The following is a 26,409-nucleotide window of genomic DNA, read 5'->3' as shown; positions in this document are numbered from 1 at the left end:
AGTGGGAGGAGCCCGAACGTCCTACGCCTGAGTGGGAGGAGCCCGAACGTCCTACGCCTGAGTGGGAGGAGCCCGAACGTCCTACGCCTGAGTGGGAGGAGCCCGAACGTCCTACGCCTGAGTGGGGGGAGCCCGAACGTCCACAGCCCAAGAGGGGGGAGTCGGTGCGTCCACAGCCCAAAAGGGAGGAGTCGGTGCGTCCACAGCCCAAAAGGGAGGAGTCGGTGCGTCCACAGCCCAAAAGGGAGGAGTCGGTACGTCCACAGCCCAAAAGGGAGGAGTCGGTGCGTCCACAGCCCAAAGGGAGGCAAGTCGGGGCTTCCACAGCCCTGGGACCCAAGCCACCAGCAGAGGGAAAATGCCTGCTGGTTCAGCCCCAAGAGCCGGAAGGGGAGGGGTTACAGGCTCAACCCCCTGAAAATTTTTGGGGGGGAGAAGGGCAGGATGCTGGTGTCCCCCAGCAGCCTCTCGCTATGCTGCTGAAGGCAGCACGGCGCGCACATGCCCAGCCGCCACAGCAGAGGGAGCCAGCACCGCCAGGAGCAGAGGAGCAGGAGCTGCCTCTGCCTCCGCCACCACCACCGCAAGGAGCAGAGGAGCAGGAGCTGCCTCTGCCTCCGCCACCACCACCGCAAGGAGCAGAGGAGCAGGAGCTGCCTCTGCCTCCGCCACCACCACCGCAAGGAGCAGAGGAGCAGGAGCTGCCTCTGCCTCCGCCACCACCACCGCAAGGAGCAGAGGAGCTGGAGCTGCCTCTGCCTCCACCACCGCCAGGAGCAGAGGAGCTGGAGCTGCCTCTGCCTCCACCACCGCCAGGAGCAGAGGAGCTGGAGCTGCCTCTGCCTCCACCACCGCCAGGAGCAGAGGAGCTGGAGCTGCCTCTGCCTCCGCCACCGCCTGGAGCAGAGGAGCTGGAGCTGCCTCTGCTGCCCGTACCTCCGCAGGGAGTACGGTGGCCGGAGCCCCAGAAAGGGGAGCTGCCGGCCACGAAGAAGGGGGATGAGGTCTGGAGACCACTTTCCCCAGCAGCAGTTTCGCTGCAGGACGGGACCAACAGGCTGTCAGCCGTGCCACTACCGGCAGGGGTGCTGACAGCATGGCCAGCCATGGGCCCACTGAAGCCTCCCTTCCCAGCCCGAGACTTTGTCCTGGACTGCTGGGTTTTTAAGGGGGGAGGTGGCCGTTGAGGCCATGTGTGCTGCGCACAAGGGGGGGTATATGTGGCAATGTGCCCCGCCCCTGTGTGCAATTGTGTGTTATGTGTTGTATGTTGCGCGTGTAAATGTTGGTGTATAGTCATTGGTACACGGGATATAAACGGGTCTGTGTTTCACGTGTATTTAAAAAGTGTATAATTATATGTAGGCACGGGATTGCACATCACGCACGTGCATTTAAAATATAATATGCGAGCACGGGGTTGCACAGAATTAATTCACGTGCTGGGATTCAAGTGAATAATTAATTAGTAATTGAATCCCAGCACAACAGTATATATAGATGCACATTTTCATGCAGTGAGGGTTGGGTGTTCGGAAGAGGAGAACGGGTGAGAGAGAGAGGAGAGTTAAAATCATTAGAAAGATAGTAAAGATAAGTGTTTGTTCTCACCGTGTTTGTTTGTCTCCGTGCACCGTTTGTTAAGTGTCAGTCGTTTTGTCTGTCTGTTTATTTTGGCGTCAAGTGCCGTGTCCTGTTTTGTATTCCGTTGTTTAAACCTTTTTATTTTGTTATTAAACGCTGAGTGCAGCCATTGCACTCAGCTCATCACAACCACCGTCTCTGTCTGTGTATTCCTGTCTGGTCTGACGCCACCCACTCTGGCCGTCTTTGTGACAGGTCCCTGCCACTTTGCAAGTAGTTTATTTTCTGTCGTTGGTAACAGCAGCTGGCTGAAAAGTTCTAGATCAGGCAGCTCGGTCATACCATACTTTTTGTGCCTGTTGGGCCTTTCCCAAGTTCTTATGAGCCAGCGGGGGCATCTCCAGTTTGTCCCATTCTAAGGACATATACACTTTAAGGATATCCAGCGGTCCTCTCACCTGACATCCATAGAGCAGGTAAAAAGGTGAAAACCCGGTGGATGCTTGAGGCAATTCCCAACAGGCAAACAATAAACATGTCCCAATCCTTTAAATTGTCTGCAACAAACATCCGCAACATACTCTTCACAGTCTCATTGAATCGTTCAACCAGGCTGAGGATGCTAAGGTGTGGTCTTTATCCCCCTCAACCCTAGTAACTGATAGACCTGCCTCAACATTTTTGATAAAAAGTTGGTGCCCTGATCAGTTAAAACCTCCTGAGTATCAACGCTGCTGTTATCTGCCTAGCCTTAATATCTCAAAGGAAATACCTCCGGATATCGAGTAGCATAATCACACATGACTAGTATATATTAATTACCCGCTCTGCCCCTCTTTAAAGGTCCCATGATATCCATGGCTATCCGATAAAACAGAACATCAATAACAGACAACAGCATCAGAGGTGAACAAGCTACCTTTCTGTTGGATGAAATTTGGCAGTATGGGCAATTCGTACAATACTTATATACCTCTGTATATATGCCTGGCCAATAAAACCTGCCGGCTATTCTTGCAAATGACTTAGTTCTCCCCACATGTCCAGCTCATGGCACAATATGCCCCAAAGCAAGTATTCACCCTCATAAGGCGTGTGGAACAATTAACTGTTCTCCCTGCATAGTCCTACGATATAATATCCCTTGCTTCATAAGATACTTTTCCCTATACTACCCCCTCTATTTCACACAATTTATCATAAATGGAAAATAAAGACGGGTCCTCTCATTCATATTTAGAAATATTGCCAGGGACTTCCCGATCCGTCCTAGATCTGAATTCTGGCTCCTGCCTATCTTCCTGAGCCCCTTTCAGCATGGTTCCCTGACTTCCTTCTCTTACTGTACCCACCTCCATTTCCTCATTTCTAAATGGTAATTAATCAAAGGTGTCTGGCTCCTGGGCCTGTTGCTTACCTTGAGCCCTGGTCATGGCCACATTACAGGTCTTGTCTTGTCGAAGGAGGTCTGCAAGGATTGGCATGTCCTGGCCCAGAATTACATGGCATGGAATCATCTGTCCACAGACACCAAGGTACATGTCTGCAGTGGGATATTCTTTTTCATCCTCATGCACACATCGTATACGTAACACTAAATCTTCATTGCACCATTCCCTTGGTACCCACTTATCTTCCATTAGTGTCTGTGTACTACCGGTGTCTAGTAATGCACACAATGGTCTCCCTTTGATTTCCACCGCCACTATCTGATCTTGCCTATCCTTTCCTAGGCCTGCCTGTGTACATCTGGGTAAACAGCAAAAATGATTTGTCTTTGTTTTCCTTACTGGGCATTCTGGTTTAATGTGTCCCTCTTGATGACAATTAAAGCAAATCAATTTAGCTTTCTCTGGTCTATTAGTTTGAATGTTACTAGCCTGAGGGTTAACAAGACCGCCACCCTTCCCCTCTCCTTCAGAATTCCCCCTGACTGAAGCTACCATCCCTCTGGCAAACTGGCATATCTTTGGCCCCTTCTGATCAGCCACAAACGTGTCCACCAAGTGCGCAGCTTCCTTAGCTGTAGATGGGTCGTGCTCCTTCACCCAGAACTGCTCCAGAATAACCAGCTCTGAGATGTCCTGCACCATCTTCTGCTCCGGCTTCACCCATTTTTTAAAAAGTTCTTTGAGGTGGGTGTATAACTCCCTTGTTGTTTCTCCAGCTAGAACCTCCAGGGTCCAGAAACATTGTCTTTAGACCTCGCTATTCATTTCATATTTGGTAAAAATTGCTGCTTTAACCTCATATTCCATAGTCTCATTGGAGTCCATTGCTACATATGTACTGCAAGCTTTCCGCTACATATGTACTGCAAGCTTTGTAAGCAATGGCACCAAATAAGTAGCCCGGTCCTCCTCTGGCCATTGATAAGCTGTTGCTAGTCTTTCAAAAGTAGTAAGGTACTGCTCAATGTCATCCTTTTCTCCTAAGGGAGACAATTAACTTGCAGATGCATTGCTACACTGACGAGCGCTGAGCAAAAGCTTACTTTGTTTACATCCAGGAGGAGAGCGTCTGCTCTGCAGGAAAACTACTATGGAACCCTTCGACTGCAAGACAGTGCCTATGAAGGCTGCTCAGCCAGGACCGTCACAACGACCTGGCTGGGACTTCAGGAACAACAACAATAGGTTAGTATAAGGGATGTTGATCCCAAACAAGTATAGAGAGGGTTACCGTAGTAGATTCCTGGAGCAGGATGTCTTGTTTAGTGAGACTAGCGCTCACCTTTTATTTTTAGCTTTGTTTAATTTTGTTTTCTTTATTAAATCCGGCACTAAGATTACCATTGTCGGCCTGTGTTGTTATTAAATCTGCGCGCCTGTGCCAACACCCAGTGCTCTGTGTCTGCCTCATTATTATCTAGTGACTACACACACACATAACAAATCCCCCTGTTACAGTATGTTAATTTATTTTTAACCTATTTTAACGTAGCCTTTTAGTTTTGTATAGCCTATTTTAAGAAGGCGTATTAACAGTGAGAGACAGGAAAAATAACATGACAACGAACTTGCTGCATATATTGCCTTTATTAAAGTATGCCCGATGCCCTTGGATAACTGAGTTTTGGGACTGTTTCGAATCAATTTCCATATCTGTATAACTTGGCAAAGCTTTGCCTTACACTTCCAACCAATTCAGTGGGTACAGAACGTGCACCCACACCAGACAGAGAATGTAGGCAGCATCTGCTGGGGGATGTTGCATGCTTGCCTTTAACAAATGACAGCACTGTTTTACTAAGGAAGCAAGTACCACTATTTTTAGGCTTTTATAGTGCTCTGAAATATTGTCAGCTTAGGTTTATTTAATGTTTAAACAGGTCCGCAACATCCTAATTTTATTTCATAACCTACCTGCGAAAAATACGTAAATATACCGCAATTTAAGTAGACCCCATATTATAGTACGTGGGATTGATTTACTTAAGTTTATAACTATATATATATATATATATATATATATATATATATATATATATATAGCGCTCCTTTTTATATTAATATGTTTAGTTTCCTTTTTGTACTTTATTATGTTATTCACTTTGTATGCTTATTTTTAGCATATTTTTAAGAATCCTCTAATTCTCCAAGTAGCCACATCAAATTTTTCAATTAACTGTAAAAAAACAGATGATTTCTGCTTCCCAATTAAACCTAATAATATTAGAACTCGGCATATTTTCAGAAAAACAAGAAAAAAAAAACAACAAAACAGAAGCAGTTGGGACGATTTATTCAGTCACGTCTTTTCTTTTTATGCGAATATACTCGGTTCCATTGAATTTATGCATATGAATGCGCCTTGATTTGCACGAACTACCGAATCGAATTTGCAAAATACTATAGTCTACAGTATTTTTAATTTGCATTATAGTAAAATGTATGCAAATTAAGCCTGTTTCCATTGGGCTATCGCATATTTTTGGTTTCAATGTTTCCTTTTAGCGAATTAACAGCTCCAATGGAAACATAACCAATGTTGCTATTGCTATTTTTTATAGCCTTTGTTAGTACTCCTTCAAGTGCTTATTTAAGAGACAATGGCAATGGCTATGTGTAATCGCTCACTTATCCCAAATTTAAAAATAGATGCTTACCAACTCTTAAGACAAAGTCATTATATGACTGGTAGTTGATTTCATCTAGTACATTAAACATCTCTATAGCAAAATCTGCCACTGTGCTTAGGTGAGTGTAGATTGATTTTTTGGCCTGAAAAAAAAAAAAAATGCCCTTGTTAGAAATAGTAGACCTTTTACATTAAAGTGCTGAAAAACAAGTCAGTATAACAAAATGAACCCCTACTCCCCAAACTGTACTACTATGGTACTATATGTAGACGTTCACCCTAGCCAGAGTGATACATTTCAGTACAGTAATATCTAAATGCATGGAGCAGCTATGATGGCTATGGTGGCTCAAGAAAAAAAAAAAAAAAAGGTTAATGTGTCGAGCTCAGAAAATAAAGATCATATTTTCAAATTGATTTATTTAATTTTTCCGCACCTCATGCCTCAATGAGCCACCATAAGGGTGGGAGTAGGATATTTTTATTGTTGTATAAAGAAAGCTTAGCATGTTCTGTGTTGCAGTTTTTTTTAGACACATTGGCATCTAGTGAATTGACCTGACAGTGGCGTATGTGATTACCTCTCTTACCTTGGTTCCAGTTGTAGGCACTAACCCCACTGCTGCCATGTAGGTGCTGCCAATAGTTTTAATCTTTTCAATATCCTTATAACAATCTTTGTCCATCAGCTAAAAAATAAAATGGTATATACATCTAAAACTCATATGTAAAATTATGTTATAGATGTCAAATTACATACTTCAGTAGTTTAGGACAAAAACCCATGCCAAAATGTGAATGGTATTTATTTGATGAGTAGATGAAATGTTTGGCCTCAAGCCCACTCCGTGGTGGGGGGTGGGGGGGGATAGGCATCAGGTTAACTTATGTGAGGTATGTTGGAAAAGCTGTTCCAAAACTTGGTTTAATGTGTTTATTGTCTTTTGTGTGGAAACAGTTCTGTCTATTCGCTGCTTGTTTACAATTTTTTAGACCTTAATTTCTGAACTAGTTTCCAGCTTGAACAATTTGTCAGTTTCACAATAATATTCTCCTTTGTAACAGCCACTTACACTTCAGTTTTCTGAAGTAAAAGGTTATGAAAATGAAATGTTCCTTCATTGAGGTTCTTGCTGTTCTTTATCAGACTAAACTGTAATACAGACTTTCAGATCAAGGTAATACATTATATGAATAAAAAAATGCATACCTCATGAATAAAAAATGCTTACCTCATCAAAATCAGCAATGATTTCATTTAATAGGCGCAAGCATTCCACACCCATGTTATTGCCATCCAGCTCAATGTAGAAATCATTGAAATTGGGAATGGAAGCAAACATCACACCCACTTGAGAATACGATTGGTAGTATAGATCCTGCAACCATGGATAAATCAAGTTAAATTGTTTTCGATATTTTCCCCATGTGGCAGCCATGAGTTGAGCTACAGTTGGCAATGGAACACTTCCCTTGACTATCAGGTAAAGAGAGTAAGTTGCTTACTCTAGTTCACAGATGAAGTCTGATTTGCCTCACCACAAGGCAACCCTGTGTACTCCTTTAGAGTCACCCTTAACCTCTTTATCCAGGAGCTTACAGCGATGTGCATTTAGATTTGACTTTCAGCTAGCTACACAGTACCATCTTCACTGTGAATCTGACACTGAAGATGCACTCGACTAAGAATATGTTATTAAAGTTATTGTCAACGTTTTTGTGTGTTTTTCTTCTGATATATTTTCTCCACTTGAAGTTACAAAACTATAGAGAAGCTGTCTGCTAAAAGAGCCACTAATGCTTTAATTTGCTGGACAGTCTCTTAGGAGAGTCCCAGTAAGAACTTCCTGCTTTCCTGAAATAACAGAGGTATAATGGGAGTGATGTCTCTGGACTGCCTCCAGGGGGCACTGTAGGTAAACTAAGAATAGGTAATGTTAAGGAAAAAAAAGAAAACTGATTATAAAAAAATGAATTTGCCAGATAGTAATCTAAATAAAAAAGAAATACTATAGTTGCATCAAAAAACATTATAGATTCATATATTATACTGCAGTCCATACTATAATACAGGGTGATTAGAAAGTAAGTTTACCACATCAATGCACCATATCTCACAAACGGTAGGGCATAGGAAGGTGACATTGCATACGGTTGTTAAGGGAACCATGGGGACGCAAATGCTACAGTTATTCATTTTTGTCACTAGGGGGCACCACTGTGACCTACCTCTGATAATCAGAAGTGTTCAATATGTGCTCCTCCACGATACAGAATGACCTGCATTTGTATGACAACTGACATTACGGCAGCATTACGCATCACATCGGGTATGCTGGCCACCTCCTGGACAATGGCATCCTTGAGGTCTTGGAATTGTGCGAGGGTTCCCTCGGTATACATCTGACTTCAGGTACCCCCATTACCAGAAATCTGCTGGTGTAAGGTCCGGTGAACGAGGTGGCCATTCACAAGGAAAATTACGTGAAATGATTTTGTCCTGAAAGTTCTCCTGCAAGATGCGTTTCACCTGGTTACCAATATGCAGAGAGCATCATCCTGCATGAAGACTGTAGAGTTTATCACATTTCATTGCTGCAGCATAGGAATGACATGGGTTGTCCGCATGGTGTGATATCGTGCAGCAGTGACTGTGCATGTTTGAGGTCCCCTTGCTGATGGCTCTTCAAAAAAGAATGGTCTAATAACAAAGTTAGCCATAAAGCCACACCACCTGTCACTTTAACATCACGTAGGGGTCTCGCAAATGTCTCCGACAAGATAACGCAGTTGTTCACACTTCCAGACAGGTGTGCTTCATCTATCCACAGGATATTAGCAGGCCACTGGTCATTCAATTCCAGCATCCCAAACAAAGTGACCCGGGATTGAATATGTGGGGTCTTCTTCGTCTTGCCCTTCTCCTCCGAACGTGTTCCTGCCTCTCCTCAACAAGAGCCAAGTGTGGCCGCATCAGGAAGTCTAACACAGCAGCCATCCTGAAGCCAATGACAGGTCTCTGAAGGTGTGTGCTCGTAATTACTCACTTCTACAATGGTTTGCACCTTATAAGAAGAGGTGTAAAGTTTTTGGAGGGTCAGCAATTGTCTCAGTGCAAGACAAAATCCTTACATCACATTATAATGTTTGTGCCCGCTTAGTATCCAGATCCCGTCTAATTCCATGCTCTTTTCTTCATTTGAATGTATTTAAAATATAATTTTAATGGATTAATGATGGCAAAGTGCAAATTTGATAGCGGGTGCAGAATGCCAGGTGAACACTATTCTTTACATACGCCGCATTTTTTGCAGCTGCTAAAATCAGACTTTACGGCTGCTAAACACAATGTACGGATGCATTATGAGGGTTTTGCACCTGTAAATCACTTTGTCTGTATCCTTATATCTACCCCTAAGTGTTTTGGTTGGTAATATAGTTTTAGAAGCTGGCTTATTATATTATATTATAAAGATGTGAATTTCACTTACCATATTTCTTGGGTTGGACATTAGAAAGTGCTGTGCAACGTGTGCAGGAAGTAGGTTAAATAAAATCCTTTTGTTGTCAAGCTTTACTCTTTCCATGTCATCTCTCTCCTCTTCTGCCTTAAAGAAAAATTACATATTGGTGTCGTTCAAACATAAAAGAATGTTAAACACTCAATCCATATTAGACCTTTTAACTGTATGTTAAGAACCTCCATATCAAGCATTTTACTGATTGCAAAGAATGTCAGTTTATAGGAGAATCAGCTGGTTGTTACTAACAGGAAATAATTCTCTGCAGGGGTGAGGAAAATCTCATTCTCTGGGTAAAAATGCTAAATTTACTAAAGAAGGCCTGCAAACAGGGTTTTTTTTAACCTAGTTTAGTACCAGATTTCACCAATTTTACTGCAGCTCAGGATAGCCTTGTATAAAGAACTGCCAGGAAAGTATGTATAATACAGATAGTAATGATGACTGAGGATTGAACCCCAGGCTTCAGGTTCAGAAACCAACGTGTTATTGGACATGCTAAGAGACAGGATCTATACAGTATATGACTTAACTGAAGTCATCTACCAGAATGAATTGAATAACTAATATAAACAATGTGGAAATATAAATCATACCATGATCTGTAATTTATAGTTGTGTGTATATATATATATATATATATATATATATATATATATATATATATATATATATATATATATACAGTGTGTGTGTGTATATATATATATATATATATATATATATATATATATATATATATATATATATAGGATTTGCAGCTGTTTCTAAGTGAAAATTATACTAGGGTCTATTTCAATGATCCAAACAACAGTATATCAACATTTCTGTTGCCCTTTAAATCTACATAATAATAATCCTACTGGTATTTTACAATATTAACATCAAAAAAGTTGTTTAAACAATAGCAGCCCTTACTTTACAGCTCATGGTTATTGTTAGATTAAATCACTTGGGCGTACAGCCTAGGATATTAGTACTGGTTCGACCAGTGTTAAAGTACAGGCAAGACTAATCCCTGGCAAACCGTCAATCAGAAAGAATCAAAGTAGTTAATTGCCTTTATGAATATAGCCTCGATTTAAGTATAATTTGGCTTTTCTGTTCTGTACCACATCCAAAAGAAAAATTAGGCAACATTATAACTAAATACATTTATCAAAATCTTAAATGTATGCAATAAACTGATTGCACATGGTGAAATTATATATATATATATATATATATATATATATATATATATATATATATATATATGAATTGAATTAAAACAGAATTATTAACATGTTTATTGAAATGTGATCCTTTATTGCAAGAACTTACTGTATCCCCAAACACATTTTTTCTAGCTACAAACTGAATTAAATTTCCATTAAATGGGTTTGTAAGTTTCCTTATTTAATTAACGTATTTCATTAATATATTATTAACTTTATGAAATCCAAGACTAGAGCTTGACAAGCAACTATATCCTGTAGTAGTGGGTAGATGTAGCTGGTAAACAAGTGTATTTACCAGATAATAGCCAATTAGCCATTTTCACTAAGCATAACTATCAGATGTACATTATAAAATAACATTACAGTAGCTAGATTCTCAGAGCTCTTTAAACATAATCCTGTAGTGCAATATACTTCAGATAATGTACTGTAAACTCAAATACGGTACTATTCTTAGTGTACAAAAGCTTAATGATTTGGCCCACAACTGATTTTAAAATGACATTTCTGCTAAACTCTTTGGGCCTCATTTACGAAAGGGCATCAAACTTTATTGTGCATGATAATTTCAATTACTGTGCACGTTATAATGATTTCCGTATTTACTATTGTAATTTTATTAATTATCGTGCAAAATAGTGGCCATATTATGGTGCTGTGACACAGTGGCTGAGTGGGAACAGGTGCAGAAGTAATGCAGTGCAGTAATTAATCAGACAGAGCCTTGTAATCCAGTTTGGAAAGTGCAAATTATTTTTATCCAGGTCTGGTGACCAATAAACAATAATCCCCTGGCAATACACAGCAATGTGTACTGTGCAGGGTTGACAATAATGGGCTTCTAGACCCTAAACAATAATACGTATCTGCCCCACAATAATACCGACACGGTCACCAGTCCTGGGTGCGTGCAGTAGTGCTCATGGTGGGTGATACAGTTTATTTTGTGACAGTTAGTGCAGTGTTGTTCTGGTTAGTGCAAGATGAATTACACAAAGACAAACAAACAAAACACTCATGATACTGAAACAGTGGTTACGGGGTCTCTCACAGTCCTTCTCAGTTCACAAACACAAACCAAAGCGAAGGAACAGATTGCGATTCTCCGTCCCCTTTTATGCTGTCACACATGACCCCTTGGTAAACGAGTGCAACCGCCTCTCCAATCTGCGGCTGCCACGTCGTTTCCCTTCCGGGTCAACGCGTTATTGCAATAGAGTCTCGCCCCCTTCCTGGCTGGCTGACTTCCCTTGAACCCTGGGAAAGAACTGTCAGGCCAGCCCATCCAAGGAACTCTGTTCTCGCTGCTTAGCGCCCTCACAGGTCGGGAGGGTGTTTTACAACCAAGAATCATTGTATTTCTGTCACAGATGCACACTAGTTGTATTGTGCCATACTATGGTAATCAGAATGAATATGTGATGTGTATTGTAATACATGATAATGTATTTAAATGAGGCACCCCAATCTGAGTAATGAGATGAGCTTCATTCACACCGTATTTGCTAAAGGGCAATAATTGTATTGTGCACATTAAAGTGAGCGATAATTAGCTTGTTTGGACACCAGGCTTTAACCACTGATAGGCATGCAATTTAAACTTTTTTTTTTCTGGCCTGAAAACTAGTGATGTGCAGTTTGATTCTTTTTACTGACTTGATTTGTTTGATTAATTCAGTTTAGTGAATCAACTCGTTTGATTCACTGAATCTCTAACATGATATAAATACATCTTACTGAATTACTTGTTTATGAAAATGTGTTTGAATGGAAATACTTTTTACAAAGTTGGGCTAGTCAGTCAAATGAAATCCAGCGACAGGAAGCAAATCACAGTTCGCAGGATACCAGTACCCATGTCATAGATGAGAGGAGGACTTGCATAAGCACAACTAGTGATCGGCTTTTAATAATAAATCAAATAATAAACAAAACGCTCTACACAAAACGAAAGGGCTCGATGGCCAAAATAAACCAACAAAAAAATACCGTGTGGTACAGCGGTAGCAGTTGCTTCAGGTGTATTCTTTCGCTCTACACAGTACTCCCGTCTCTGGCTCAAAGAAAATGCCTTGATTAACCTGGAGTGGGTTTTTTTAAGCTGTGGCTGGAGCCTTAATTAATTATCAATAAAACAATTACCTTGTTGAGGCTCCAGCCACATTTTCACAGGTTTTTAATTTTAACAAATAATATTGGCTTTCGCCGTCATATAAAAATATAACTCATAATATAAATAAATAATAAACAAAGGGGTGGGGCACTGCACCACACATGCCCCGCCTCAAAAGTCCACCTCCCCCTTAGTCCCCAAAGTCCCGGTTCACAGTCCTGGCCCAGGAACAGGGGCAGCAACGGGCCAAAAGGTGGCGGCCACGGTAGGAGGTCCAGGCTGACCTTCACCTCCATCTTCATACCTCCCTCTTCTGGGGCTCCGGCCACCCAATTCCCAGCAGCAAAACTGCTGCGTGGGGAGCTGGTCTGCTGACCCCCCCCCCCCCCCCCTTCTTCATGGTCGGCAGCTTCCCAGGAGAAGCAGAGCCGGCGATGACCCCAGGCGAAGCAGAGCCAGCGATGACCCCAGGCGAAGCAGAGCCGGCGATGACCCCAGGCGAAGCAGAGCCGGCAGCGACCCCAGGCGAAGCAGAGCCGGCAGCGACCCCAGGTGAAGCAGGACCTTCGTGAGGCGACGAAAGCAGCAGACCTTCGGGAGGCAAACTTGGGAGGGGAGCCCCTGGCCATGGAGGCGGCAGCAGGAGCTCCACTTCTCCCTCGTACCCTGCAACCGGAGGCTCCACAGGTGATGCAGAGCAGCAGGCAACCCCAGGCAATGCGGAGCAGCAGGCAACCCCAGGCAATGCATGGCAGGCATCCTTGGGCAGTGTGAGGCAGGCATCCTTGGGCAGTGCAAGGCAGGCATCCTTGGGTGGAGGGAGGCAGGCATCCTTGGGCGGAGCGAGGCTGGCATCCCTGGGCGGAGCGAGGCAGGGCAGGAGCAGTCCTTCCCATGGCGGTGGGGGTGGAAGCGGTAAGCAGTCCTCCCATTGTGGTGGAGGAGGGAGTGGCAGGTAATCTTCGGACGGCGATGGAGGAGGAACCAGCAGGTAGTCATCCTCTGCTGGTGGAAGTGGGAGCAGCCGGTAGTCCACCCACGGCAGTGGAGGCAGAACCAGCAGGTATTCACCCTCTTCTGGTGGAGGTGGCGGAGGCAGAGGCAGCTCCTGCTGCTCTGCTACTGGCGGCGGAGGTGGTGGGGGCAGAGGCAGCTCCTGCTGCTCTGCTCCTGGTGGTGGCAGAGGCGGAGGCAGAGGCAGCTCCTTCTGCTATGCTCCTGCTGGTGGAAGCGGTGGAGGTGGGGACAGCAGGCATTCTTCCTCCGCTGCTGCAGACCTGGGTTCTGGACCTGTGCCCCCCCCCCCCCCCCCTGGGCTGTGGTCGCACGGGCTCCTCCCTTCTGGGCACTGGATGCATGGGCTACCCCCTTCTGGGCGCTGGATGCACGGGCTCCCCCCTTCTGGGCGCTGGATGCACAGGCTCCCCCCTTCTGGGCGCTGGATGCACAGGCTCCCCCCTTCTGGGCGCTAGATGCACAGGCTCCCCCCTTCTGGGCGCTAGTTCCTCCTCTTCATAATAGCAGAAGGGGCAGTTGGAAAACCGATGTTTTTGGTCGCAGAGGGGGCACACCTGCGATGGCTGGCTATATCACCCTGGATGTCTAGGTATTAGGCGACACTCCTCCTCCCTGTCCTTCACCATCAACACCAGGCAGATAGAAGGAAACGCAGATGGATCACATTAGTTTACAAAAAAAGAAGCTATGTCTTAGTTGGTGCTTATCTTGGTGAGAGCTGAGTCCAATATCAGCATGAAGTTTTAACACCTACTTTCATGTAATGGAAATCATGTATGTAGGCCAATATACTCAAATATACTGCTTTACACAAAACATGTTAACTAGAAACAGCTTTCTAGATCACTGACAAAAATTTAATGTAATATAATGGAGGAAATAGAAGTATTTTAATTCAATGGAAATCTCAAACAGTAAAAAAAAGATGCCAGAGTATATAGTGCTAAGTCTCAATATTTAACTTATATTACAAAATACAACGCCTTCAACAGCACTGAAAAAAAAATATACTGATAAGCTATGAAAATGCGAAATAGTAAACAGTACCACTTTGAAATGTACCTTTTTTATCACTTCTGTCCGGACACTTGACTTCTTTTCTCGCACACTAGTGCTTATTACGTGTTCTAAGTCTGCAACTTTTCCATATAATTCCTGTTGATCCAGAATCCAGTGTAATTTTTTCCAGCACTCTGTTACTAGCCAATCCACTCTTTTGCTCAGTCATATACGGTGCACCTCTGTTGTAATCCCACCAGTTATTTGTTTCTTGCAAGGTAATTCTGCACTTTCCATGGCTTCTTAAAGTTAAAAAAGTCCTTTCCTTTCGTTGAGACTCCATAGCTTCTTTAATTTCCAGTAAACTCAAAATATGTTGCTTTGTGCAGCATGTCATAGTGACGTTGTATGTTATAATCTTTCATAACTGCAACCTTTGCACTGTAAATCAGACATGTTGCCTTGCCGTCAAAATTATTCAGTGAAAAAAAATTTTTTGGAATCTTCTGTGTTCCGCCTCCACCTTTCGCTTCCATGACATCTCCAACTACTTTTTTTGCCACTGATTTTAAAATTTGACACAAAGTAAAATAAATAGTTTAAACAAGCCCTCGCTTCGCTACCCTAATCAAAATTGTGTACTGTGTGCGTGAGGAAACTCATCCTGTGTGCTATTTGATTGACTATTTTACTACCTCTGTGAGCTGTGATTGGTTTAATGGGAATGTCACTCATACACTGCAGACTGCACACATTGAATATGTGAGTAATATTAAAGAGGCGGGTTGTTTTGAAGAAGAATTCCAAAAGTACATTGCAATTTTAGAAACTAATAGGCGGGCCGTATGCATTAAAGGAGAAAGGTAACATTTTTTTTTTTTTTTTTTTTCAAGGAATACATGGTAAAAGTAAAAGGTGAGCAGTGCAGTTTCACTTTACATTGCCTCTGCCTGTCCCCTGCTGAGTGCTGTGTCTGTTGATCGCTCATTTTCGGTTAATGTAAGGAACCTCCAACTTCACAGTAAGCTACTGACCAAAATATACACCTGGACTGCTGGGGCATTTGATATCACGTGGTCATATGCAAGTCTGACATTATCGTGCACATTAAATTATCGCTCACAATACATGCAGTGTGCACGGTATGGTTTGTAAATTAGCCAAATACTGTGCAAGTAAATTAATGCGTTTTCTGTTACTAAATGGGGCAGTACATTTAGATTGAACATGCAGGTTAGGCTCACTACTTTAGATGTGCGCTAACTACAAAATTAGTGCCCTTTTGTAAATGAGGCCCTTTACGTCAATTGATCGTTATACACTTTATATACACTAATTGGTATTTGATGCTTTTCTACAGTACAGTTCTGTTCTGTAGCATTGCACTTGGCCAGATAACCTAGATTTAACATAGTTCGTTGGAAAGAAAACTCATACAATTTGAAATGTCCAACATGGATACCACATATGATTTATTCATGTCATACAGTACATTAAATCTCAATTCAGAAATATGCATTTTTTCCTATGTTTATTGGGGCATTTTAGAACCCTGGATTACATCGACCATCTATTTTTAGGGGTAATCCCAAGATATTCAGCATGTTTCCCAAATAGTCTAAAATGCTGTAATAATATTCAGTTGTGATTTATCTTGGCATGGTATGCAGTATGTTAATAAAATGGACTCCTTCATAAAGTATATAACGAAAGTCTGACAAAATAATAATACAATTATGTCATTTTTTCATATCTTTGTACTGGAAAAATATATATAAAGGGGTCATGGCAGGTCAATGTTCCAGCTTGTGTACCAATAAGGGTAACTTGGCCTCCAAAGCCAAAATATTATTTTAAGTTGGAAAGCCCTTGAAACATGCTTTAATATACTGTTTGTCTAGGTCATCCCCACATCAAAATTGTAATTTTTAACACCTCAAGACACTTTCTCACCACGCAGGGCTAGAAAGGCACAGCTTCTGCATGCTCAAGACATCTGTCCTGGCAGAAACCTCCCTAGAATTTGGTCAACTTCAGGGGTGGAGAGAAGGGGGCACAGTGTTCAATATGGAAAATGATTACCAACTAAAGGCTACAACTGCTTTTGTTTCTTAATTTAATTTAACAAGGTATCAAAAAATCTTATATACCAAATCAGGCATTTTATAAAACTAGGTTCCTGGGATCTCCCTTTTGAATTAAGTTATATTGATCGCAAATATAGTTCTTAAAGCGTCTTACCTGTATAGCCCAGAGGTAGTCCAGACGTAACTTGAGGTCCAGTTGTCTGGAGTGAAGTGCCAAAGCACAGGAAAACAGCAACATTGCTAAAATGGGTTCATATCCTCGTAAGTAAAATGAACCTCCCCTTCAGAAAAGAAGAAAATGCAAATGTTTAGATACATTTGCGGCTAAAAATGCAGAATATATACAGTGGATTTAAATGGATTTAATTAGAATTTTTTGTCACTGATCTACACAAAATAGTCCACAATGTCTAAGTGGGGAAAAAAATCTACATATTTTTCAAAATTATTTACAAATAAAAAACTGATAAGTCTTGATTGCATAAGTATTCACCCCCTTTGCTGTGACACCCCTAAATAAGCTCTGGTGCAACCAATTGCCTTCAGAAGTCACATAATTAGTTGAATGGAGTCCACCTATGTGCAATTAAAGTGTCACGTGATCTCAGGTTAAATACACCTCTTTCTGGAAGGCCCCAGAGTTTGTTAGAAAGCATATCTAAACAAACAGCATCATGAAGACCATGAAGCTATCAAAACAAATCCGGGATAAAGTTCTGGAGAAGCACCAACCAGAGTTGGGTTATAAAAAAATATCCCAAACTTTGAACATCCCCAGGAGCACCCTTAAATCCATTATTAAAAAATGGAAAGAATATGGCACAACCGCGACTCTGCCTAGAAAAGGCCGTCCACCAAAACTCAGTGACCAGGTAAGGAGGGCATTAGTCAGAGAAGCAATCAAGAGGCCAATGGTAACTCTGAAGGAGCTGGAGAGATCCACAGCTGAGATGGGAGAAACCGTCCATGGGACAACTATAACCCGGACGCTCCACAAAGCTGGGCTTTATGGAAGAGTGGCGAGAAGAAAGCCATTGCTGAAAAAACCCCATATCAAGTCCCGTTTGGATTTTGCCAAAAGGCATGTGGGAGACACAGCAAACATGTGGAAAAAGGTTCTCTGGTCTGATGAGACCAAAATTGAACTTTTTTGGCCTTAGCGCAAAACGCTATGTGTGGCGCAAAGCCAACACTGCTCCTCACCCTGAGAACACCAACCCCACGGTAAAGCATGGTGGTGGCAGCATCATGTTATGGGGATGCTTTTCATCGGCAGGGACTGGGAAACTGGTCAAGATTGAGGGCAAGATGGATGGAGCCAAATACAGGGAAATTCTAGAGGAAAACCTGTTTCAGTCTGCAAGAGACCTGGGATCACCTTCCAGCAGGACAATGACCATAAACACACAGCCAAAGCTACACTGGAGTGGTTTAAAACAAGAACCTGAATGTCTTAGAATGGCCCAGTCAAAGCCCAGACCTCAATCCGATTGAGAATCTGTGGCAAGACTTGAAAATTGCTGTTCACCAACGGTCCCCATCCAACTTGGGAGAGCTTGAGCAGTTTTTCCAAAAAGAATGGGCAAAATCCAGGATCCAAAATCCAGGATCCAGATGTGCAAAGCTGGTAGAGACTTACCCAAAAAGACTCACAGCTGTAATTGCTGCCAAAGGTGCTTCTACCAAGTATTGACTTGCAACCAACAAATGTCTTTTTTTTGTTTAATTAACTTTTGTGTCACAATAAAAAATATTTTGCACCTTCAAAGTGTTAAGTATGTTGTGTAAATCAAATGGTAAAAATCCCAATTAAATCCATTTTAATTCCAGGTTTTAACACTACAAAATGTGGAAAAGTCCAAGGGGGGTTAATACTTATGCAAGGCACTGTATTTAAACCACTGTATTACCACAATAAACCAAGTACCCTATTCCAAGTATGCATATTCTCATCAGATTATTTTCCTATCTCTGTGAAAATCAAATATTCTATTTCTAAACCATATCTAGTCATTTATAAAGTTCTCTTCTTTAAAATGTAGCAAATTTAATTAAATAATGCATAACCGGTCCTACTCTAAATATATTGTAATTGAAACCTTACCCTGAATGCACTGGTTAACCTGATACTGCATACATTTACATATTCAATACATAAAATAAAATGTAATACAGTTACTTAATTATATAAAATATCTCTTCTTTATTTATACATTTCCTGAAGCTACACTGGTTCAAACAGAAAGAAAATGGAAACCATTATGATGTGGTAGTATAAAATGGGGTCTAGTCACAAAACTTTATAGACTGCTTTAATAATGTTTTGTTAAGAACTTTTTAAAGACTTGCTTTGATTAATTATAACTTTTTTAAAGCACTGTTTTACCTAAGAGACTTAAAAAAAACACATTCCTTAAAACATTCCTAGAGTTTTGTGACAATGGCCCAATGTGTCCTATGAAAATAGCTGCTATTATTGCTTAGCATTCTTTTGGATACTGTAAAGCCATAAATATTTGCGAGCCAGAATTTTTTGGCACGAATACCAAATTCCACAAACAATTCATACTTTGTATATTGCAACAGGTCACCAACATTTCTGGAGCAAAATGGGTTTCATGGGTGTGATTCGCCAAATATTTTGGTCGCAAAAATGTATGACTTTACAGTATTCATAATTAACAGCATTATGATGTTTGTTTTGCATGTTTGTAGAACATGTCAATCCATTTCGCAGGCACATGGCAACTATCTGAAAATCTATGCCCACTTTCAGTGCATGGCACTGAGCAAGTAGGGGCAATGCCTGAGTATGCATTGGGGCACAGACATTTTTAGATTGCTTGTCATATGAGTCGGGATATAGAAATAAGTATCCTTTATTCAGAGATGGAAGAGGTTAAGTTTAAGGTTACACACTGTACTGTATATAATGTACTACATATATTCATGAATTCATACATACATACAGTAGCTATGCTGCTGCCCAATAAAATACAAAAGGCCTTTGTAACTAAGCATCCAACCATAAAGTCAGCATCCAAACACATGCATTATTTTAATTACTGTAATTTGAAGCCATTACTCATTGATCAACTTAATTGTGGAGGGTTGATCAATAGAACACAACAAAACTTGGCACTTACCCCAGTGATTTTCTGAATCCACTGATTTCAAGAATAACTATATACAAAATAGTGACAAAGAAGAGCAGGATCATTTTTACCAATGAGGAAACACGTAGAAATATTGCAAGGGTTAGAGTCCCAACGATACACGAGAGAAAAGCATAGTGGGCTGTATCGCATGGCAGCTCTGCCATTGTTTTATTCACTCCATTGGAGTTGATGATCACTATAGAACTGCTGGAGTTGTTGTTCCAAATCCGTGGCATACAGCCAACCTTAATGAAATTAAGCAGAAAGAAACACTCACTGATTATAATGAGGATAGATGTTGATGTACAATAAATGCATTTCAAATAATGATGTATGTATGTACAGCTATGGCCAAGTTTTGCATCACCTAGAATTTTAGTATTCATCATCTATTTGTTTTATTTATTTGTTTTATTTTTTTTTTTTTTTTTACACAGCATGAACATAATTTAGATCTGTTATTTAACATCATGTAATCAAAGAAACTACAATAATAAGCAATAATAGTAGTACAGTGTTTTTTAATTTGTTGGTTTTCCATTAGGTATATGGAAAACTACAAAGTGGTATGCAATTCAGTATGTTAACATAACATTATTCAGCAGGTTTAATTTGACTTTATGAAGGAAAATGAGTTAATTCTATAGGGTGATGCAAAACTTGTGTGCCGCTGTAGAAGCTGTATCTCCTTTCTTATTATTTATTATTATGCATTAAACACAAATAACTGATTTTTTACAAATTTCGAATGAAATGAGCATTCTGTTGTTGCCTGACCTGGGTTTAGAAACCATACCGTTTTTGAGTGAGAAATTCTATTAAATAGAGATCCTTACAAGACAATTATTGCTAATTATGTTAATTTGAATTTTTGGTGGATTTGGTTTGTTCTTCATTTGTGCTAAGCTCAGAGATACATGGGGCCTAAAACTTAGAGGTTTCTCTTCAACAGTGATATATATAAAAGGAAAGCAATGGTGAAACACATCCAGTTTCCTGAATCCTGAGTTTTTTTAATCATGTACTTTAAATTGTTTTGCTTAATATCAACTTTGATGTCCTTTTTTCCCTGGTATATGATGTCAATGTTTCTTTAAAAAATATAAATAAAAAATAATATAATTTCAGAATCTTTCTCTGTGTTCGCTTTTGCTCACCTAATGTAAAAATGAACAGTAACATAACCAAATTAAAGACCCATGAATCAAAATCTTTAACCAGAAGACTAAAAGCAATATTTTTTTTGGAAAGAACCAGTGAACACATAACTACAGTATAAAGATGCTTGGCATTTCAGGGAGATCCAGTATGAGCTGCATTTACCTTTCAAAATGTTAATACGGTAAAGTTCAAACTTAACCCTATTTCAATGATCGACTGCTTATTTTATTAATACTTTATAACCAGTATATTAACAAAGCGTTAATATAAACGTGAAACACATCTGGTTATATGTTGGTGAGATATTTGTTATCAGTTGTTTTTAAAGGGTCTCTTAAAATAAACTGTAACACACTCATTTCTTTATTGGATACAGAAGCACTTGCCTTCTATCAACCTTTCAGATTTGCTGTGATAGACTGACTAACAACAAGGAGATCCTGAGCTACAAAATATAGAAAAAGAATACCTTTAAAAAAATTGTTTATGCAAGCAAAGGACAGTCCATTTACATAACATGAGCTGAATATTGCAGGTGTTTTTTTTATTTTTTATTGTTTTACTTGTCCAACCTCTGTAAATAGCTGGTTTAATGTGTTACAAAGAGAAAAGACATGAACTGTTACTTTGGCATTTGGTACAATTATTTGAGTTTCAAATGTTTTCTTTTCACTAAAATCCTTAAACACAATTCAATGTATATTGGCTTACCACGCATCCTTGGGCCACTGCGTAAATTAAGACCACTATGAACACACACAAAATTGTTCTAATTTGTATGGTCAGGCACCCTGGAAAACACTAAACAAAGAACAAATAGCTTTAGTAATCTCTTGTCCAGTATGTTGTTTTACACTTCACAGTTGCTCAAATAATAAAAAAAAACATTATATATATATATATATATATATATATATATATATATATATATATATATATATATATATAACATGTTTCTGCAGCATTTCAGCAAAGTGCAATTTAACTGTAATTCAGGTGATCTAAATACCATTCATAGACATCTTGTGAGGGGTGGGGTTTACATGGTGTGTATTGCAGAATCCATTTTGTAATCACGGCCAGCAATGAAATTGATAATTATATGTATCTTTGTATTTTTCTTGTATTTCTTTGAATGTATGTATAGTTAACATTTCTAGTGGACCTTGCACAATGTAAATATTTTTGTATACAGAACTAAAGCCAAATGTAGGTTTATGTATACAAGTATGGCCAAAACTTTTGCATCACTCTATAGAATTAACTCATTTTGGTTCATAATGTTGAATGAAACCTGCTGAATAATGTTATAAATAATGTTAACATATTGACTTAAATACCGCTTCACAGTTTTCCATATATGAAGCGGTATTTAAAAATTTGAAAAAAAAATAAACAATTTTGAAATCTAGCATGAAATATTGTACTACTATTATGGTTTCATATCATTTTGTAGTTTCTTTGCGATATTTGTAACTCTGGTATGGATCCATTCTACAGTCTCAAAAATAAATTCCACTATTTTGCAGGAGAATTTTTTTTTTTTGAGAATTTGGCAAAAATATAATCCTGCAAATGCAAATATATGTACGTATCTGACCTGCACTGCTCATATTCTCAAAGCCTGTATACATCCACAAATATAACGCTTTAGCAAGAAAAGAGAAAATCATTCAGGTAATGTAGCCTCTTTATAAACCTAAAATCATAGGTTAGAATCCTACCTCTATCTCTCTATTTAATTATTTCGGTATTTACTTGAATAAATGTTTACAAATATTTAAGGCCTTGGAGAGAGTGTAACGAAGTGTAACTAGACTAATACAATTTAATTCTTTTTAGACATTATATTATACCAAACTGTTTTTTATTTTTGATCTTGCTTTCTTTTTACTGTATTTCTCTATACAAATGTATTTTATTGTGACTCTTTGTTTTGCCTTGTAAAGTGCTTTGAGATTCTTTTTGTATGAAAGGCACTATATAAATAATAGTTGATTTGATATTTTACCTCAATCCACTACGTCCCCATTGTGTGCCAGAGTTCGCCTCCTCCTCCCTAACCTCCACCTGCTTTTTTGGCTTTGGGGAGGGCAGCTATCCTGCCCACCCTGCCCATGGCTCCCCTACGGCCAGCCTCTCCACTTATCTGCAAGCTAATTTATGGGCAGAGGTACTTAGAAAGGCGAGGCCAAAGAATGTAGTATAAGTCATGTACATTGTAGTAGTGTTGTCTAGTCCGTTTTAATAAATCTATAGCATGTGTTTTCTGACTGAATCTACACTGTGTTGTCTTTCTATTTCATGACCAGTAAGACCATTAACACAATTATAATGATATGATTACAACTGCATTGATTTTACCAAACAGTGTTAATTACCACACTCAGTTCCAGCTTATGTGAGTTTGTTTCTTTTTTAACAAATGACCTTTAATTTGTCATGTTTGTCTTTGATCAGTTTTTTCTTGCTCTTAAAACAGGAGAGGTATAATGATTTAACCCATAGTAGTGTAGCTTTTTACTTTTCATTTAACCATTACTTTCCATGTTTTTTGGTCATTTTTGGTGAGAAGGGAAACAGTCAGTACCTTGTGCCTTTTTAAGTGGGAATTAGTGGGTTGACTTTGACCACCTATCCAACATGGCTCCCGGCTCATGGTTTTCATTACCAAATTGTATTTTTTATTTTATTTTAGTGGATGACTATCCTTTAGGCTGCTCAAATGTTTGCTTATTCAAGTTTGAAGAGTATCACAAATGACTGACTGGTATCATATTTTGCAAACTATATTTTGCTAGGGTTACAATAAGCTTACTTCATTCACTTTGTGTATGCACACTTTTGTATTTATATGACCAGGATTTCTATATAGAAACAGCTTAGTCCACGTATGTTTTTTGGAATACAGCGAATTCAAATGGCTAGGTGTTTGGGGTAAGACTGTAAACCCATTGTAACCCCATAGTTAATCACTGAAGAGGAGATTTGCCAGTTTTGTTAAAGTAATCAAGAAACTTTGATCATGCAAAAAGCATTGCATTTGGTTTATTTAATAGTGTTCCTTTGCAAAACACCAGTCACAAGCCTTTTTACACATATGTGCTGGTAATGTTCTGTATGTGGAAACTGATATCCAAAATGTATCTACATATATTTTACATGGTTATTCAAATGAATAGCAAATTACAGTAATGACAAGTTGCTACATATGTGTTCTGTCAAAAATCACTGAAATCAAGAAAATATGTTTACTATAGAGAATCAGCATTTCTAAATTTGGCATTACTGCAGATTAAATGTGAAAGCAGCTTGTCTAATCCTCTATAAACCTTTTTTTAGTGCCATATAGCTTGGAGCTACTTTCAATGTATCCAAATTTTATTTTTTTAAATTTTTTTTTGCAATACATTTCACTAAGCCATATATCGAGGTCTCTTTGTTTTTCAGTTTTTATTTTTGGTCCCATAACTTGAATGAGACTATGATTCAGTTTCATTGATAATGTTTTAAGGCAGCAGGTAGGGCTGGAGATGCAACCGACCAGAGAAGAACGGACAGAGACGGGGACAGCGGCAACAAAACATCCATTTAACTACCCAAATCTGTTTGAAAAAGCTGAAAGTTTAAGATTTTTTTAAAAACTGTTTATTTTCAGAATGGCATAGGGAAGCGTTGTAGTTCAGGGAGAAGCAGCGCGATCAGAATGGCGAGTTTTGAATTGATTTGAATATGGGAAAAAGTAAAGAGCTATCTGAAGACCTTAGGCAGAAAATGATTTTTTGTCATAAAGCTGGAGAAAGAATATTTCCAAGCATTTGAGTATCCCAGTTTCAACTATTGTTTCTATTATCAAGAAGTACAAGACTCATGGTACGGTCACAATGCTCCCTTGGTCTGGAAGAAAGAAGGTTCTTTCACCAAGAACAAATAGAAAAATTGTGAAGAAGATTAATAACAATCCGAGATTGACTGCCAAAGATATTCAAAGTGAATTGGCTGCAAGAGGAACTAGGGTTTCCATTTCAACCATTGGTCGAGTATTGCATGGTGAAGGTCTCAATGGTCACAGGCTAAGGAAAAAGCCACTCTTAGGAAAATGTCACAAGGACAATCGCTTAAAGTTTGCAAAACAGCATTTGAATGATGGATATTAGTTCTGGTCAAAGGTTTTGTGGAGTGATAAAACAAAAATTGAGCTATTTGGTCACACTGATAGTCGTTACGTTTGGAAAAAGTCTGGTGAGGCGTACAAAGAAAAAAAATACCACCTACTATCAAGCATGGAGGTGGTAATATCCTTCTATGGGGCTGTTTTTCCTCTAATGGCACTAGAAATTTAGTTCCAATGCATGGTAAAATGGATTCCATAGCATACCATAAAATATTGGCCAATCAGCTGAAACCCTCCGCTACAAAACTTGGTTTAAAGCACAACTGGATGTTCCAACACAACAACAATCCAAAGCACATATCAAAATCTACTTCAGAATGGTTAAAGAAGAATAAAATCAAGGTTTTGGAAAGTCACGATCTAAATCTGATTGAGAATCTTTGGTATGAGTTGAGAAGGCTGTGCACAAGAGGTCCTCGGAATTTGAATGAACTGGAACAATTTTGCATTGAAGAAAAATCTAAAATCACTAAAGAATCATGCCAAAAGCTCATTGACAAATATCCTAATCGTTTAAAAGAGGTTATTATTGCTAACGGTACCTCAACTAGCTATTAACTTCATTTTCCATGTCAGGGTATGAATACTTTTGAATTAGCATTTTTGGAGTTTTGCAAAAACAAAAATAAAATAAATAATTGTAGACATCTATTTCTTGTAACTTTTTTTCCTCAAAAAAGCAAAACTTTCCTATAATTATTTGTTTTCAAGAAATTTCTAGAAATTGTAAATTTCCATTGGGGTATGTAAACTTTTGACATATATATATATATATATATATATATATATGGAGAGGAGGGCTATAGTGGAAAATTATTGACTCAAGGGCAAACTATTGTTACCGACAGTGGACATTGCACCTTGGAGGTAACAATAGTCTTCTCGAGGGGCATTTAATTTTCTACTGTGGCTGAGTCTTCAGTACATATTTAATATATGAATCAGTCAAGAAAATAGGTGAATCAAGGTTGGATAGTAAATACGACTTTATATATTTTGTTTAAATACAGCTGATACAGCATATGTAAATAAATATTGACATATATTTTGCATAAGTAAATAAATAAATAACATAAATAAATAACAGAAAATGTTTTTGAAGTTCATACCGCATAGTTATCAAAGTTTTCCTCCGTCTCCGTCTGGTTTGCTGACTGCTGCATAACCCAGTTTATATCCCAACGGTCATTTTTTTTTTTTTTGTTTTTTGTCATTGAATTTGTTTGAATTTCAGAAAACAGTGACAGTGACGTTTTAATCACCATTTTAGTGTTTGGAACATCTTTCTTTTCTTC

General features: G+C 39.4%; 1 protein-coding gene across 2 annotated transcripts in view; it reads right to left on the bottom strand.

Annotated features, from left to right (window-relative positions):
- Positions 1-26,409, bottom strand: part of LOC117399269 (adenylate cyclase type 1-like) — a 185,216-nt gene that overhangs the window by 27,549 nt on the left and 131,258 nt on the right. For both annotated transcript variants that reach the window (XM_033998358.3, XM_059022542.1), the window contains exons 12-18: positions 21,652-21,741; positions 19,768-20,024; positions 16,776-16,902; positions 9,156-9,272; positions 6,897-7,043; positions 6,255-6,353; positions 5,693-5,807 (exon numbers count right to left, since the gene is read on the bottom strand). In XM_033998358.3, the coding sequence (XP_033854249.1) occupies positions 5,693-5,807; positions 6,255-6,353; positions 6,897-7,043; positions 9,156-9,272; positions 16,776-16,902; positions 19,768-20,024; positions 21,652-21,741 (952 nt within the window). The remainder of the gene's footprint in view (positions 1-5,692; positions 5,808-6,254; positions 6,354-6,896; positions 7,044-9,155; positions 9,273-16,775; positions 16,903-19,767; positions 20,025-21,651; positions 21,742-26,409) is intronic.

The sequence above is a fragment of the Acipenser ruthenus genome, chromosome 4 (assembly GCF_902713425.1).
Source record: "Acipenser ruthenus chromosome 4, fAciRut3.2 maternal haplotype, whole genome shotgun sequence".
In the NCBI taxonomy this organism is placed as follows: domain Eukaryota; kingdom Metazoa; phylum Chordata; class Actinopteri; order Acipenseriformes; family Acipenseridae; genus Acipenser; species Acipenser ruthenus.
The sequence above is the reverse complement of the archived record's forward strand: the minus strand, read 5'-3'. Positions and strand labels throughout refer to the sequence as shown.